Source organism: Palaemon carinicauda, chromosome 36 (genome assembly GCF_036898095.1).
Source record: "Palaemon carinicauda isolate YSFRI2023 chromosome 36, ASM3689809v2, whole genome shotgun sequence".
NCBI classification, from domain to species: Eukaryota; Metazoa; Arthropoda; class Malacostraca; order Decapoda; family Palaemonidae; genus Palaemon; species Palaemon carinicauda.
In genome coordinates, this window is record NC_090760.1 from 21901752 (window position 1) to 21914190 (window position 12439).

Here is a 12439-nt window from a genome sequence, read left to right on the forward strand (position 1 = left end):
CCTGCCGACCTGCCGTCGCCGTTCCTGAATACTGATGAGCGCTACGCGCCAACGAAACCTGACCTCCACGCTCGTTAGGCCTCGTCATCCAACCCTAATACAGGGCATCAAGGGCGTATGCGCCAATACGCACATACTTCCCTCACGCGCTATGCTGAGCATACGCGCCCACGTTCTCCTGCGCGCCAGGCTTTGCCTGAGCAAGCGCGCCAACCCTCTCCTGCGGGCCAGCGCTCTCCTACGTGCCAGCGATCTCCTGCACGCCAGCGCTCGCCCGCGCACCAGCGCCCACACCAAGCAGTCATCTCTCCTGCGCCCCCACGATCTTCTGATCTGGGCGCTGTTGGGAAGTCTATTTTGACTTCTCCCACGCGCCAGCCCTCGCCAACGCGCCATCACTCGCCTACGCGCCAGCGCTCGCTATCGGGCTGACACGTGTAGTCACCTGCACGCATCCATGAGGATAAGCGCGCGCCCCCGCCCATCCTCTCCTGCAGTTATGCGCCACCATTCTGACGCGCGCCCACGAACAGCACAGGCTTCAACTGCGCGCCCGTGTGCCAGGGGTATCTCTCCTGCGCGCGCTCGCCGTACGGCTTCTTCAGGGGCGAGCGAACTCTTGCCCGCGCATTTAATGCCCTGATCTTGCGCTCCCTCGCATGCGCGAATATTTTCCCCCTCGCGCTCGCCTTTGCGCCTACAGTCTCCCATGCGCGCTCCTGTGCGGCAGCAGTCTCCTGCGTGCAATTCCTGGTATTCTCCATCGCGCGAGAACCATTATGCGCCCCCGCGCGAGCACCATTACGCGCCCCCCGCGCGAGCGTCAATATCCTCCCGCGCGCGAGACTGCTGAACAACGCACGGCAAGGTCGCCATCGTCTCATTCCCCTCCCCGCAACCGCATAACAGCGCGTATTGCGGCGGAAGGGATACAGTACATCCAGAAGGGTCCAGGATCCCTAAATCTTTCCAGGCGAACCCACCTATAGGAACTCCGCCCAGGAATCCTTCTATCCTTGGCCTTTCAAAGGGGATGTCTGACAGTGCATCTGTCAGCCAACAGCCTTGGTTCGGTGCACTAATCAGAGCAGTTACACAGGCATTGAAGCCTGTTTTCTCTGAATTAGGTCACAGATCCTTGGCTGTCTTTACCCCTCTGAAGAGGAAAAGAGGAGTTCCGGACGCGGTAACTTCTCCAAGGGCTAAGTTGACTCCACGCAAGCCTTCGAGGCAGGTTCCTTCACTCCCCCAGATCTCTCCTTCCCTGTCAAACGAGGTATTCCCGTCATCAGGGGAATCACGTGAGGTGGGATTTTCCCCCATTGCACCAGTGAGGGAAACCTCTCCTTGCGCTGAGAGATCTTCTCAAGTGGGGGCTGGAAGGAACCTACCATCTTCGATGTTAGAGTCCTACATCCTTCCCAGAAAGGAATCGAAGGACTCTAAGACTTTACCAAAGTCCTCTACAAGACCAAGGACGGAGCCAACTAGCCACTCGGAGAACATCCGCGACTCTCCCCAAGAAGAGCCTTTGGGGACAGGAGACTTCGCTGCAAGTCCGACGTCAGGAGGAGAACAACAAGTCAGAACATGCGTTTTGGCAAGTTCTGACTCTAATGAGGGCTCTCAATGGGTTTTCCGACCCAGAGATTCCTCCTCGAGAGGGTAAGGACACGGTCTTGGACCGTGTATTCGGTACTCAGAAATCCTCTAAGACCAGTGCAGCTCTGCCCTAGTCTCAAGGGGTTAAGAGTATCAGAGACAAGATCGCTGTACAGCTCTCCGAGATGTCCTCCTCCAACCGTTCAAGTGCCGCCAACAGGCTCCTTCCACCTCCTCGCGTACAGCAGAGGAGGTACTTCTAGATCTTGGAGGAGCCTTGTTTAGCTCTTCCTCTCCACCACTCGGAAGAGCTTACCAATGGAGTCCCTCTTGAGAGACTCTCCAACTGGCAGGTCTCGTTCTCGGCAACCGAGATCCTTAACCAGGAGAAGGTTGCGAAATGTGCTTTGCAAGCCACTTCATGTCTGGACATCTGGTTAGGGACCTTATGTATCCTGATACGCTCTGAGGATTTCTCCAAAGAACGTACCAGGAAAGCTATGGAGACGTTCCTACTCTCAGGCACTCGCACGATCGAGTTTCTGGCCCACCAAGTCTCGAACTTGTGGGCAAACATCATCCTGAAACGTCGGGATGCGGTAGCTGAGAGATTCCATCAGAAGGTCCCTAGCACCAAGATCAATAGGCTCAGACATTCTTCCTTAGAAGGATCCATCCTGTTTGAGCCTAAGGATGTGGAACAGGCCGCTGAGAGGTTGAGGAAGTCTCTCCAAGACTCCCTCCTTCATAGGGCATTGACATCCAAGCCCTATAAGCCTCCAGCACCCCAACAGTCCCGTCCAACCAAGACCGCAAAATCAACGACAGCAGCGAAGACAGTGGTGTCTAAGCCCTTTCCTGTCAAAGATAGGAAAGGCAAAAAGTCCTCCAGGGGAGGTAAGAATCCTAGAGGGAGCAGCCGAGGCCGCAAGCGCTAGGATTGGCAGTCCCCCTGCATGTCCAACAATGGGGGAATGCCTACAAAGTTGCTCAGACAGGTGGCAGCAACTCGGGGCCGGTTCCTGGACGATTTCCGTAATCAGTCAGGAATATCGCGTCCCGTTCACAACGTCTCTACCTCCCCTGACGACGAATCCAGTGTCATTGAGCTCCCTTGCCATGGGATCGGCAAGGGGGCCGGCCCTTCGGGTAGAAGTCCAGACCCTGTTGAAGAAGGGCGCTCTCCAAGAGGTCCTCGACGAGTCTCCAGGCTTCTTCAGTTGACTCTTTCTTGTAAAGAAGGCATCTGGAGGCTGGAGACCAGTCATCGACCTCTCAGCTCTGAACAAGTTTGTCAAACAAACTCCGTTCAGCATGGAGATGGCAGACACGGTCAGACTAGCAGTGAGACCGCAAGACTTCATGTGTACACTGGATCTGAAGGACGCGTACTTCCAGATCCCAGTCCATCCGTCTTCAAGGAAGTACTTAAGATTCAGCCTAGACAACAAGAAGTACCAGTTCAAGGTGCTGTGCTTCGGTCTCTCCATAGCACCACAGGTTTTCACCAGAGTGTTCACCCTAATATCTTCATGGGCACACAGGATTGGCATCCGTCTCCTCCATTATCTGGGCGACTGGTTAATCCTAGCAGACTCGGTGTCATCCCTTCTTCAACACCGAGACAAACTTCTGAGACTTTGCCAGGATCTGGGGATCTTGGTAAATCTCGAGAAGTCCTCACTGCTTCCCTCTCAGAGACTGGTATATCTAGGCATGGTTATAGACACCAATCTCCACAAAGCCTTCCCATCAGACGACAGGATAGCAAGACTGAGAAAGGTCGCAAGTCCTTTTCTCAGACGAGAGGAACTTCCAGCCCAATCGTGGTTACGTCTCCTCGGTCACCTTTCATCGTTGGCTCGTCTAGTTCCCAACGGTCGCCTCAGGATGAGATCCCTCCAGTGGCGACTCAAGTCCCGTTGGAATCAAGGTTACGATTCCCCGGACGTCCTGATCCCTATGGGATCTGCGGAACTGACTGACCCCCAGTTGTGTGTGGCAGACGAGAACCTACGAAAAGGAGTGGATCTTTTCGTCCTCCCCCCGGATTTGATGCTGTTTTCGGATGCTTCAAAGAAAGGGTGGGGGCCCCACTTGCTGCACCACACGACCTCAGGCCTGTGGTCAGAGTCAGAAAAGTATCTCTATATAAATCTCCTAGAGATGAAGGCCGTCTTTCTGGCCCTTCAACAGTTCCAACAATACCTGGTGGGTCACTCTGTGTTGGTGATGAGCGACAACACCACAGTAGTGGCTTACATCAACAAATAAGGAGGTACTTTTTCGCAGCAGCTATCCTATCTAGCAGTAGAGATACTGAGATGGGCCGAAATCCACTCGATATCACTATCGGCACGCTTCATTCCAGGCAAAAGGAATGTGCTCGCCGACAATCTGAGCAGGGCGTCTCAGATAGTGAGTTCCGAGTGGTCTTTGGATCATCTAGTAGCCAACAAAGTCCTGACTTTGTGGGGTTCTCCGATTGTGGATATTTTCGCAACGGCCCTGCACTTCAGGCTCCCGCTGTACTGCTCCCCAGTCCCAGATCCCAAGGCTCTCTGGCAAGATGCTTTCCAACAACGGTGGGACAGCATCGACGTTTACGCCTTTCCCCCATTCTGTCTGATGAGGAGGGTGCTCAACAAGACCAGAACATCGGTCAATCTTTCAATGACCCTCATAGCTCCGCTATGGCATCATGCGGAATGGTTCCCGGACCTTCTGCAACTCCTAACGGAGCTACCAAGAGAGCTCCCTCCACGACACAATCTTCTAGAGCAACCACATGCCAACATCTTCTACAAAGCCATAGCTTCACTACGACTTCATGCTTGGAGACTATCCAGCATCTCCTCTCTGAGAGAGGATTTTCGCAGCAAGTTGCTGTCAGGATGTCTGGACACCTGTGAAAGTCATCTGCAGCAGTCTACCAGGCAAAGTGGAAAGTCTTCTGTGATTGGTGTCGTGGAAGGGGTATCTCTCCACTCGATGCCACTATTCCAACAATAGCGGAGTTCCTCGTGTATTTGCGTGAAGAAATGCGCCTTTCAGTCTTGGCGGTGAAAGGCTATCGCTCAGCCTTAAGTCTGCCTTCAGGCTGAAAGGAATGGACATTTCTTTATCGCTAGAACTTTCTCTACTCATATGTAGTTATGAACTTACCTGCCCTCAGTTGGAAGTGAGACCTCCCCCATGGAACGTGGTTCGAGTTTTCAGGTCTCTTAACCTGTTAACCGTCTCCGACGTCATATGCCGTCCTCCATTTTCTTTGCGCAACCACACTTGACGGCATATGACGTCCACCACTTTAGAAGATACTTTCAAGGTGTCTTCGACGGCATATCACGCTCATACGTATAGAAAACGAAAGGAACATCGTCTGGCAACACCCTCGCCAAATCTGGTAATCATTGGCAACTGCGTTCACTCGATACAACGTTTAGTAGAACTGTTTCTTCAGTACGCATTTGGCGTTCGGCTGAGACGGGTCTCCTGTATTTTTCTCATCTCCCCGCTACCCTCCCCCCTACCCTTCACGATGAGCGCTCGTAAAAAAATTACGCTATCAGAGGAGGAAATACGATTTATGATTGAGGAAAGTACTGATGGAGAATAAAGTACTGATGGTGAAGAGGAAATTCAAGATGAGAGTGATAGCTCCACGTGCTCTAGTGAGAATGAAGATGAATTTTCATCGAGTGATGACGAAAACGTTTTGCCGTCTGACTGGACGAGGAAAGGAAAGAGCAAGCTTCCCTTCACATTTCGTGGAGATAGTGGTGTAAAGTTCATCATCATAGATAAGGAAAATCCAATGGAATATTTTGCAAAATTTTTTGATGAAGTTATTGATTATCTCGTGACAGAAACTAACAGATATGCAGGGGAATTTCTAGATGAAAATGGTGATAGATTATCCTCACAATCAAGAGTAAATAGGTGGTATGATACAGATGCGTGTGAAATGAAACTGTTTGTAGGCCTACTTATTTTGCAGGGCATTGATTCAAAGTTAGAAAATTCAATGTATTTCACGTCACGTTAAAGTATTGCTACTCCTTTTTATCGGAAAGTGATGAGTGGTCGCAGATTTGATTTGCTGCAAAAATTCCTGCATTTAGTAGACAATGCAACCATAACAGATGGGCCTGGAAGAAAGACAGCTAAAATAAAACCATTCACAGACCTTATTTTGAAGTTTCGGGAAAATTATATTCCAAGAAAGAATATATCTATTGATGAGTCTCTGATGGGATGGAAGGGGAACCTCTCATGGGTTCAATATATCCCAGCAAAGCGGAAAAGATTTGGTATAAAGTTTTTTGAACTTTGTGAAAGTAGCACTGGCTATATATGGAACTTTTGTATTTATTCAGGTAAAAACACAACATTTTTGGATAAATACAAGAATCTTCCTGTGACATCTAGAGTTGTTATGTCTCTTATGGATCCTCTTTTAGGAAAGGGATATTGTCTTTATACAGACAATTTTTATACTAGTCCCACACTCGCAGATATGCTTGTTGACAATGAAACTGAAACTGTTGGCACTCTGAGACTCACGAGAAAAGATGTGCCAGCATTTATAAAAAATGCTAAACTAAAAAAAGGTGAAACCGTAGCAGCATTCCGAAACAAATCAATGGTGTTGAAATGGAAAGACAAGAAAGACGTATGTGTTCTGAGTACTCTGCACGATGATTCCATGAAAATTGTAAAATCTAGGAGAGGACATGAAAAGTCTAAGCCAAAAGCAATTGAGGACTATAATAACAATATGGGTGGTGTTGATTTATCAGATAATCTTATGGTACATTTTTCAACAGCAAGAAACAGGCTGAAAAAGTATTACAAGAAGGTATTTCGGCACATGCTAGACATGTGTCTCCTAAATGCTTTCATTACGTACAAAATACTTGGTGGAAAGTTTCCAAGACGGGAGTTTATACTGAGGCTAGCTGAAAGAATGGTGTCTACATATGCAAGAAGAAATAAGGATGCAATAAGAAGACCAACAAGACTTGTTGCAAAGCCTTCACGCTTATTTGAAAGACATTTCCCTGAATATTGCCCTCCTACCGAAAAAAAGCAAAAACCACTAAGGAAATGTGCTCTTTGCAGGAAAAATGGCAAAAGGAAGGAAACATCCTACTGGTGTAAAGAATGTGATGTTGGTTTGTGTGCAGCACCATGTTTCAAAGAATGGCACACACAGGAATAAATAGAACTGGAATATGAGAGGAGCAAAGAGATGAATGTCCCCCTTTGTGTTTTTTTTTTTCTTTTCTCTTCCTTGATGTCGGCTACCTCCCATAATTGGGGGAAAGTGACATGGTATATAGATAGAATAGGAATACAAAATAATAAATATGTTTTGTTCATGATTAAAATAAAAATGTTTATTTGCAATTTTCTTTATTTCCTCAGATATTTTCTACATAATTTGTTCATTATTTCAACAATGACTGAATATGTATATTTATGCCAAAAAAAATAAGAAAATAAATACAAAAAATCATAAAAGAAAAGTAAACAAGTTCATAAGAAATGAATAATACAAAAATATAAGAAATCATGCATTTTTTTTTTACCTAATTTCTTCATTATTTCAACAATAACTAAATGAGTATATTTACAAAAAAAAAAATAAGAAAAGAAATACAAAAAAATAATAAAAATAAAGTAAACAAGTTCATAAGAAATGAATAATAAAAAAAAAATGCATCAAGAAGATGGGACCGCACGGTCTAAGCTTAAGCGCCAATCCGCTGGATAGGGGGTGACGCTCACAAAGCGAAAACGGTCAGGGAGAGGGACGGTTAACAGGTTAAGAGACCTCCCTATGAACCATTACGCCAGGCATCAGATCGCCACCTTACCTGGAAGACGGTGTTCCTACTAGCTTTGGCTTCGGCCAAGCGAGTCAGCGAACTTCATGGTCTCTCGTATGACATCGCCCATTCAAGGGGATGGGGAGAGGTAATGTTCAGCTTCATCCCTGAGTTTATTGCTAAGACTCAGAATCCTGGAGCAGCAGATTCTCGGTTCGACTCCTTCCGGATTTCTAGTCTCCGCTCTGTAACAGATGACCCAGACCATCTCTTACTATGCCCAGTAAGGAGTTTGAGGCTATACCTCAAAAGAACAGCTGCAGTCCGTCCTCATGTACCAGCACTATTCGTCAGCACAGGAAGGACTAAGAGGAGGGTTACCAAGAACACCATCTATGCATGGATTCGTAGGGTCATTGATCTGGCCTTGAATCCAGATCCTCCTCCGTCACGTCGCCCTAGAGCACATGATGTCAGGGGCATAGTTATGTCCCTGGCCTTCAAAAGAAATTTTTCTGTGAAACAGGTTCTGCAAGCGGGGTTGTGGAAGCTTCAAACAACGTTCACAGCCCACTACCTGCAAGACGTGACCTACAGGAGGCTCGATACGTTCTCTATCGGCCCTGTGGTGACTGCACAACAGCTGGTTTAAAACCTCAAGCTCCTTATTGGACAAGTAGCAGGAGGTTGAGGGCATTGTTACCCAGTTTTAGTCTGCATGAATGAAAAGCTTTGACTGGCCCTTATTCTCTTCTTCATCATCCCCTCTCTTGGGGAAGGCAGCATCCTGGGTTCTCTGCATAGCTGACCTCAAACCACTGCAGGTAAACCATGCTCCCTTGTGTTCCTAGTATTAAGTTAATACTGTTACGTCCCCATACCCTAACGAGGTGGTATTGGGAAAGTCCTAGTCTACAAATTTCCATCTAAAGAACTTCAGAACAACTTCCTAGGATGAGTCACACTTCTTCATACCTTCATACACAGCTTGCGTAGGCCGCAGTCCTTGCGTAGCAAGGTTCTAGCGAGGTGCAGGGGCTCTTTATTTCTTGGGTGCTTATACACTCAAATAACAAGCCCCCGGGCAAAGCCAAAAAGCCAGAACTGGCTGGGACGTCCACCCTTCCTAATGGGTGAGTCCCCCCTAATAAATAGCAGAGAATTTGTGTGTCGGAACAAATGACAAACTTTAAGTAATTTGTATTTTTCCTAATATACAAACCTGGAGCTATTTATACAAATTGGCCTGCCATCCCTGCCCCCTAAGAAGTCTTGCCAGAAAGCAAAGTGGTTGCTCAGCTCAGGTATGTGAGTGAGTGGGGTAGCCTGCTACTCCCCCCCCCCCCCCCCTCACTAATTAGCTGTTGGGATGGTTATCCCTCGCTAAAATTATCATGGCTCATCTTTTAGTGGCCGAAAGTGTATGCCTAATAAATAGCTCCAGGTTTGTATGTTAGGAAAGATACAAATTACTCCCAAATTTGTCATATCCCATAGTAAAGAGCTCAAGTTTGTATGATTAGGAAAATTACAAATTACTTCCAAATTTGTCATACAGTATTTAGATAGAAAAATTTCTTTTTTTTCTTATTTTGCAGGAACAAGATATACCAATTGACATACATGCTACAAAACTAGTTGATTGGCTGGTTTCCAGACGACACGTGCAAAAGAATTGGCCAGATTTTGTTCAAGCGATTCGTGAGAAAATAAATAATGCAATTCAAGATATGCCTGAACACCCAGAAGTGACACGCCTGTTGTCTGGTACATGTAAGTAAAATAGCTTAAAGAATTTTATTATTTCATTGCATCATCTTCAAGTTCATTGATCTACCTCCTCTGGAAGGAACAGTTGTTCTGTATCTGGAATGCAAACCTACACTATTTATTAGGGGTATTACTATGGGTGAAGCTGAAAAGACAAGCCATTGAAATTTATCGAGGGTTAACTACCCATCCCGCTAGCTAGCCGGGAGGGGTGGGTAGCTAGCTACCCTCTTCACTCACACACCTGTGACTGAGCTCGCTTTGCTTTTTGCTCGGATGGTGAACGGTCATTGCTGCTCTTCATCCTTGCAATTTTTGGACTGCCATTTAATTCTGTTTATGCTTTTTCTTTTCAGTGTTTACGTGTGTGTTGACTTCTGCTGGCGGCCATGCTTACTTGCCGTTGTCTTGAGGGGCCACACCTGCGGTACGCTTATGTCAGCCGAGGATACAGATCCTCACAGCCTTTGTCCTGCCTGCAGAGGTCAATCAAAAGTCTAAGCGGGACTCTTTTTCTTCGAAGGTTACTTCAAAGCAGAAGAAACCTAAGGCTTCTTCTTCTGCTTCCTGACCTCCCTCCGAAGCTCCTGCTCGCTCAGCCTCCTCCGGGGACCGTCGAGCAGTAGCGCAGGCTACTTAAAGAGAAGTGGCCTCGCCTCTCCCTTCGGGGGTCCATGTCACTTTCTCCTCTTTTTCAGGTTTGGCCATCCTTGGTGTTACCGGGTCTGCCCTCCAAGGAGGCCCTGCTGCGGTTACTTCGCCGTGGTGCTAGTTTGCAGCGATCATCGACGTCAGAGTGGGATCCTCTGTCACTCATCGACGTTGAGGTATCGGAGGTCTCGTCTGCTGCCCTGCCTGCCCACGTTCCTGCCTCCTCCGCCGTTGCCAAAGACTGCGCTTCCACCCTTACTGAACATCTTTTGAGAGGGCAGAAAAGTCCTAGGGATGTCTCTCCTGTGAGTGTTTCTCCCTCCTGAGGGAGTTCACCCATAGAGACTTCTCTTCGGAGGACTGCTGCTGACGGTCAGCTTGCTGATCCTCCACCCCTAGGGGCGTCACTGTGATCATTGTCCCCATTGTGCTTGCCCTCCTCTTCGCCTTATAGGTGCTCCTTCGTCATCAGTGAAGAGACGCTTCTTTGGCTCGTCAGCTTCGTTCTCGCAACCCTCCACAGAGGATGAGTCATCTCGTCCGACGTCTCCTAGTTTCCGACCCTCGCCGGCCTCTGGACTTTCTCCTGTCTTTCTCCTGTCGACACAGCTGCTAGTCCTTGGACTTCAGTTCAGTACTCTCCGTCTGAGGATCGCAGATGTTCGTCCTTCTGAAGGACACATCTTTTCGCCGGACCATCGTATAGCTGCTCGTCAGCCTTCGTCTTGCTGACCTTCTCGTCCATCTCCTGCTCACTCTCCTCTTTCCCGACTCCCTACCGCTCGTCGTTCACCGACTCGTCATTTGCCTGCTCATCAGTCGCCAGTGCGTATTTTGCCTGCGTGCCCCGAGAACCCTGTTTGTCATGCATCTGTTGACCATCACTGGCTATTGCGTCGCTGGCCAACGCGTCGGGTTTCTACTTCTCACTACCATTCCCTGAAACAACGCGTCGAGTCGGAACGTCGTTCGCCTGGCCGCGTGCCTACTGTCCACCATCCAACCTCTCGTAAATTGCCTACGGAGGTTCCCGCTTTAAGCGGTCGTCATCATTCTCCTAGGAGTAGGCACTCGCCACGTCGGCAGTCGTGTGGTTGACACACGAGTATTTGCTGGCTGGCCAACATCAACCAGGTTGTGTCGACTGTTTAGTACCTTTGACAGTGAGGCATTTGTTGACCGAATGCCCGACTTAAAGTATTGAAAGAAATAGATATCTGTTTGAGGCTCAAGGTGAGGATGGCAGGTTCATCCTTGCCAAGATTCTTGGACATGATGTGACCTACCATGCTAGTGGTACTTTTCAGAAGCAGGTTTCTGAAAAATATTTAATTATTTAAATGACATATTTGCATTTATGGTTTTAATTGAATATATTTTTTTTATTTACAATAAACGATATCGGCGTCAATGACCTTAGATGTCAGGATGCCAGAAAACCTCAAATCAATCAATCAATCCAGATCCCAATATATCCGTCTTCAAGGAAGTATTTAAGATTCATTCACGAGGGAAAGCATACGAGTTCAAGGCTCTATGCTTCGGTTTCGCGACAGCTCCTCAGGTATTTACCAAGGTGTTCGCCCTAGTGTCATCTTCGGCTCACAGGAACGGCATCCGTCTTCTCAGATATCTGGACGACTGGCTGCTCCTAGCAGGCTAGGAGGGGACCCCTATATTTGTCACCAGGACATGCTTCTCGAGTTTTATCATAAATCATGAGAAGTCATCACTGCAACCTCACAGAGACTGGTATACCTCGGAATGATCATAGACACCATCCTAGAGAAAGTCTTCCCATCAGATGAAAGAGTACACAGGCTGAAGGAAGTGGCTGCACCCTTCCTCAGAAAAGAAGTTCTTCCCTCCTCTTGTTGGTTGAGTCTGTTTGGCCCCCTAACCTCTCTCATCCTTCTTGTTCCAAACGGCCGCCTCAGGATAAGATCCCTGCAGTGGCAGCTGAAGTCCTTGTGGAACCAACACTCCGACCTACCAGACACCCGAGTTCCCATTACTCAGGATCAGGTGACAGATTTGAGTTAGTGGATGTTAGGCAAAAATCTTTGACAAGGCCAGAATCTTTTTGTTCCCCCTCCGGATTTGATGCTCTTCACAGATGCATCAAAAGAAGGATGGGGGTTCACCTACTGCATGCACCATACGATCTCAGGCTTTCGGTCAGAGTCAGAAAGGTACCAGCACATAAATCTTTTAGAGATAAGAGCAGCCTACCTGGCTCTTCATCAGTTCCAACAGTTGCTGGCAGGTCACTCTGTGGTGTTGATGAGCGACAACACCACAGTAGTGGTTCCAACAGGGCGGTACCTTTTTGCAGCCTCTATGCCATCTTGCAGTAAAGATCCTCAGATGTTCTGAAGAACATTCGGTGGCTCTATCAGCTCGATTCATTCCCAGCAAGAGGAATGTGCTTGCCGACAATCTGAGCAGAGTAAATCGGATAGTAGGATGCGAATGGTTTTTGAATCGTCATATAGCCAACAAAATCCTGACCTTGTGGGGTTCCCTGACTATAGACCTGTTTTTCTCCAGTTCCGAATCCTCAGGCTCTATGGCAAGATGTA

At 47.8% G+C, this 12439-nt stretch overlaps 1 protein-coding gene across 1 annotated transcript in view; it reads left to right on the forward strand.

Annotated features, from left to right (window-relative positions):
• The window catches only part of LOC137628804 (CDK5 regulatory subunit-associated protein 3), a 178340-nt gene that overhangs the window by 7413 nt on the left and 158488 nt on the right, over positions 1 to 12439 (forward strand). Inside the window, exon 2 of the mRNA XM_068360028.1 lies at positions 9035 to 9209. Within this exon, the coding sequence (XP_068216129.1) occupies positions 9035 to 9209 (175 nt within the window). The remainder of the gene's footprint in view (positions 1 to 9034; positions 9210 to 12439) is intronic.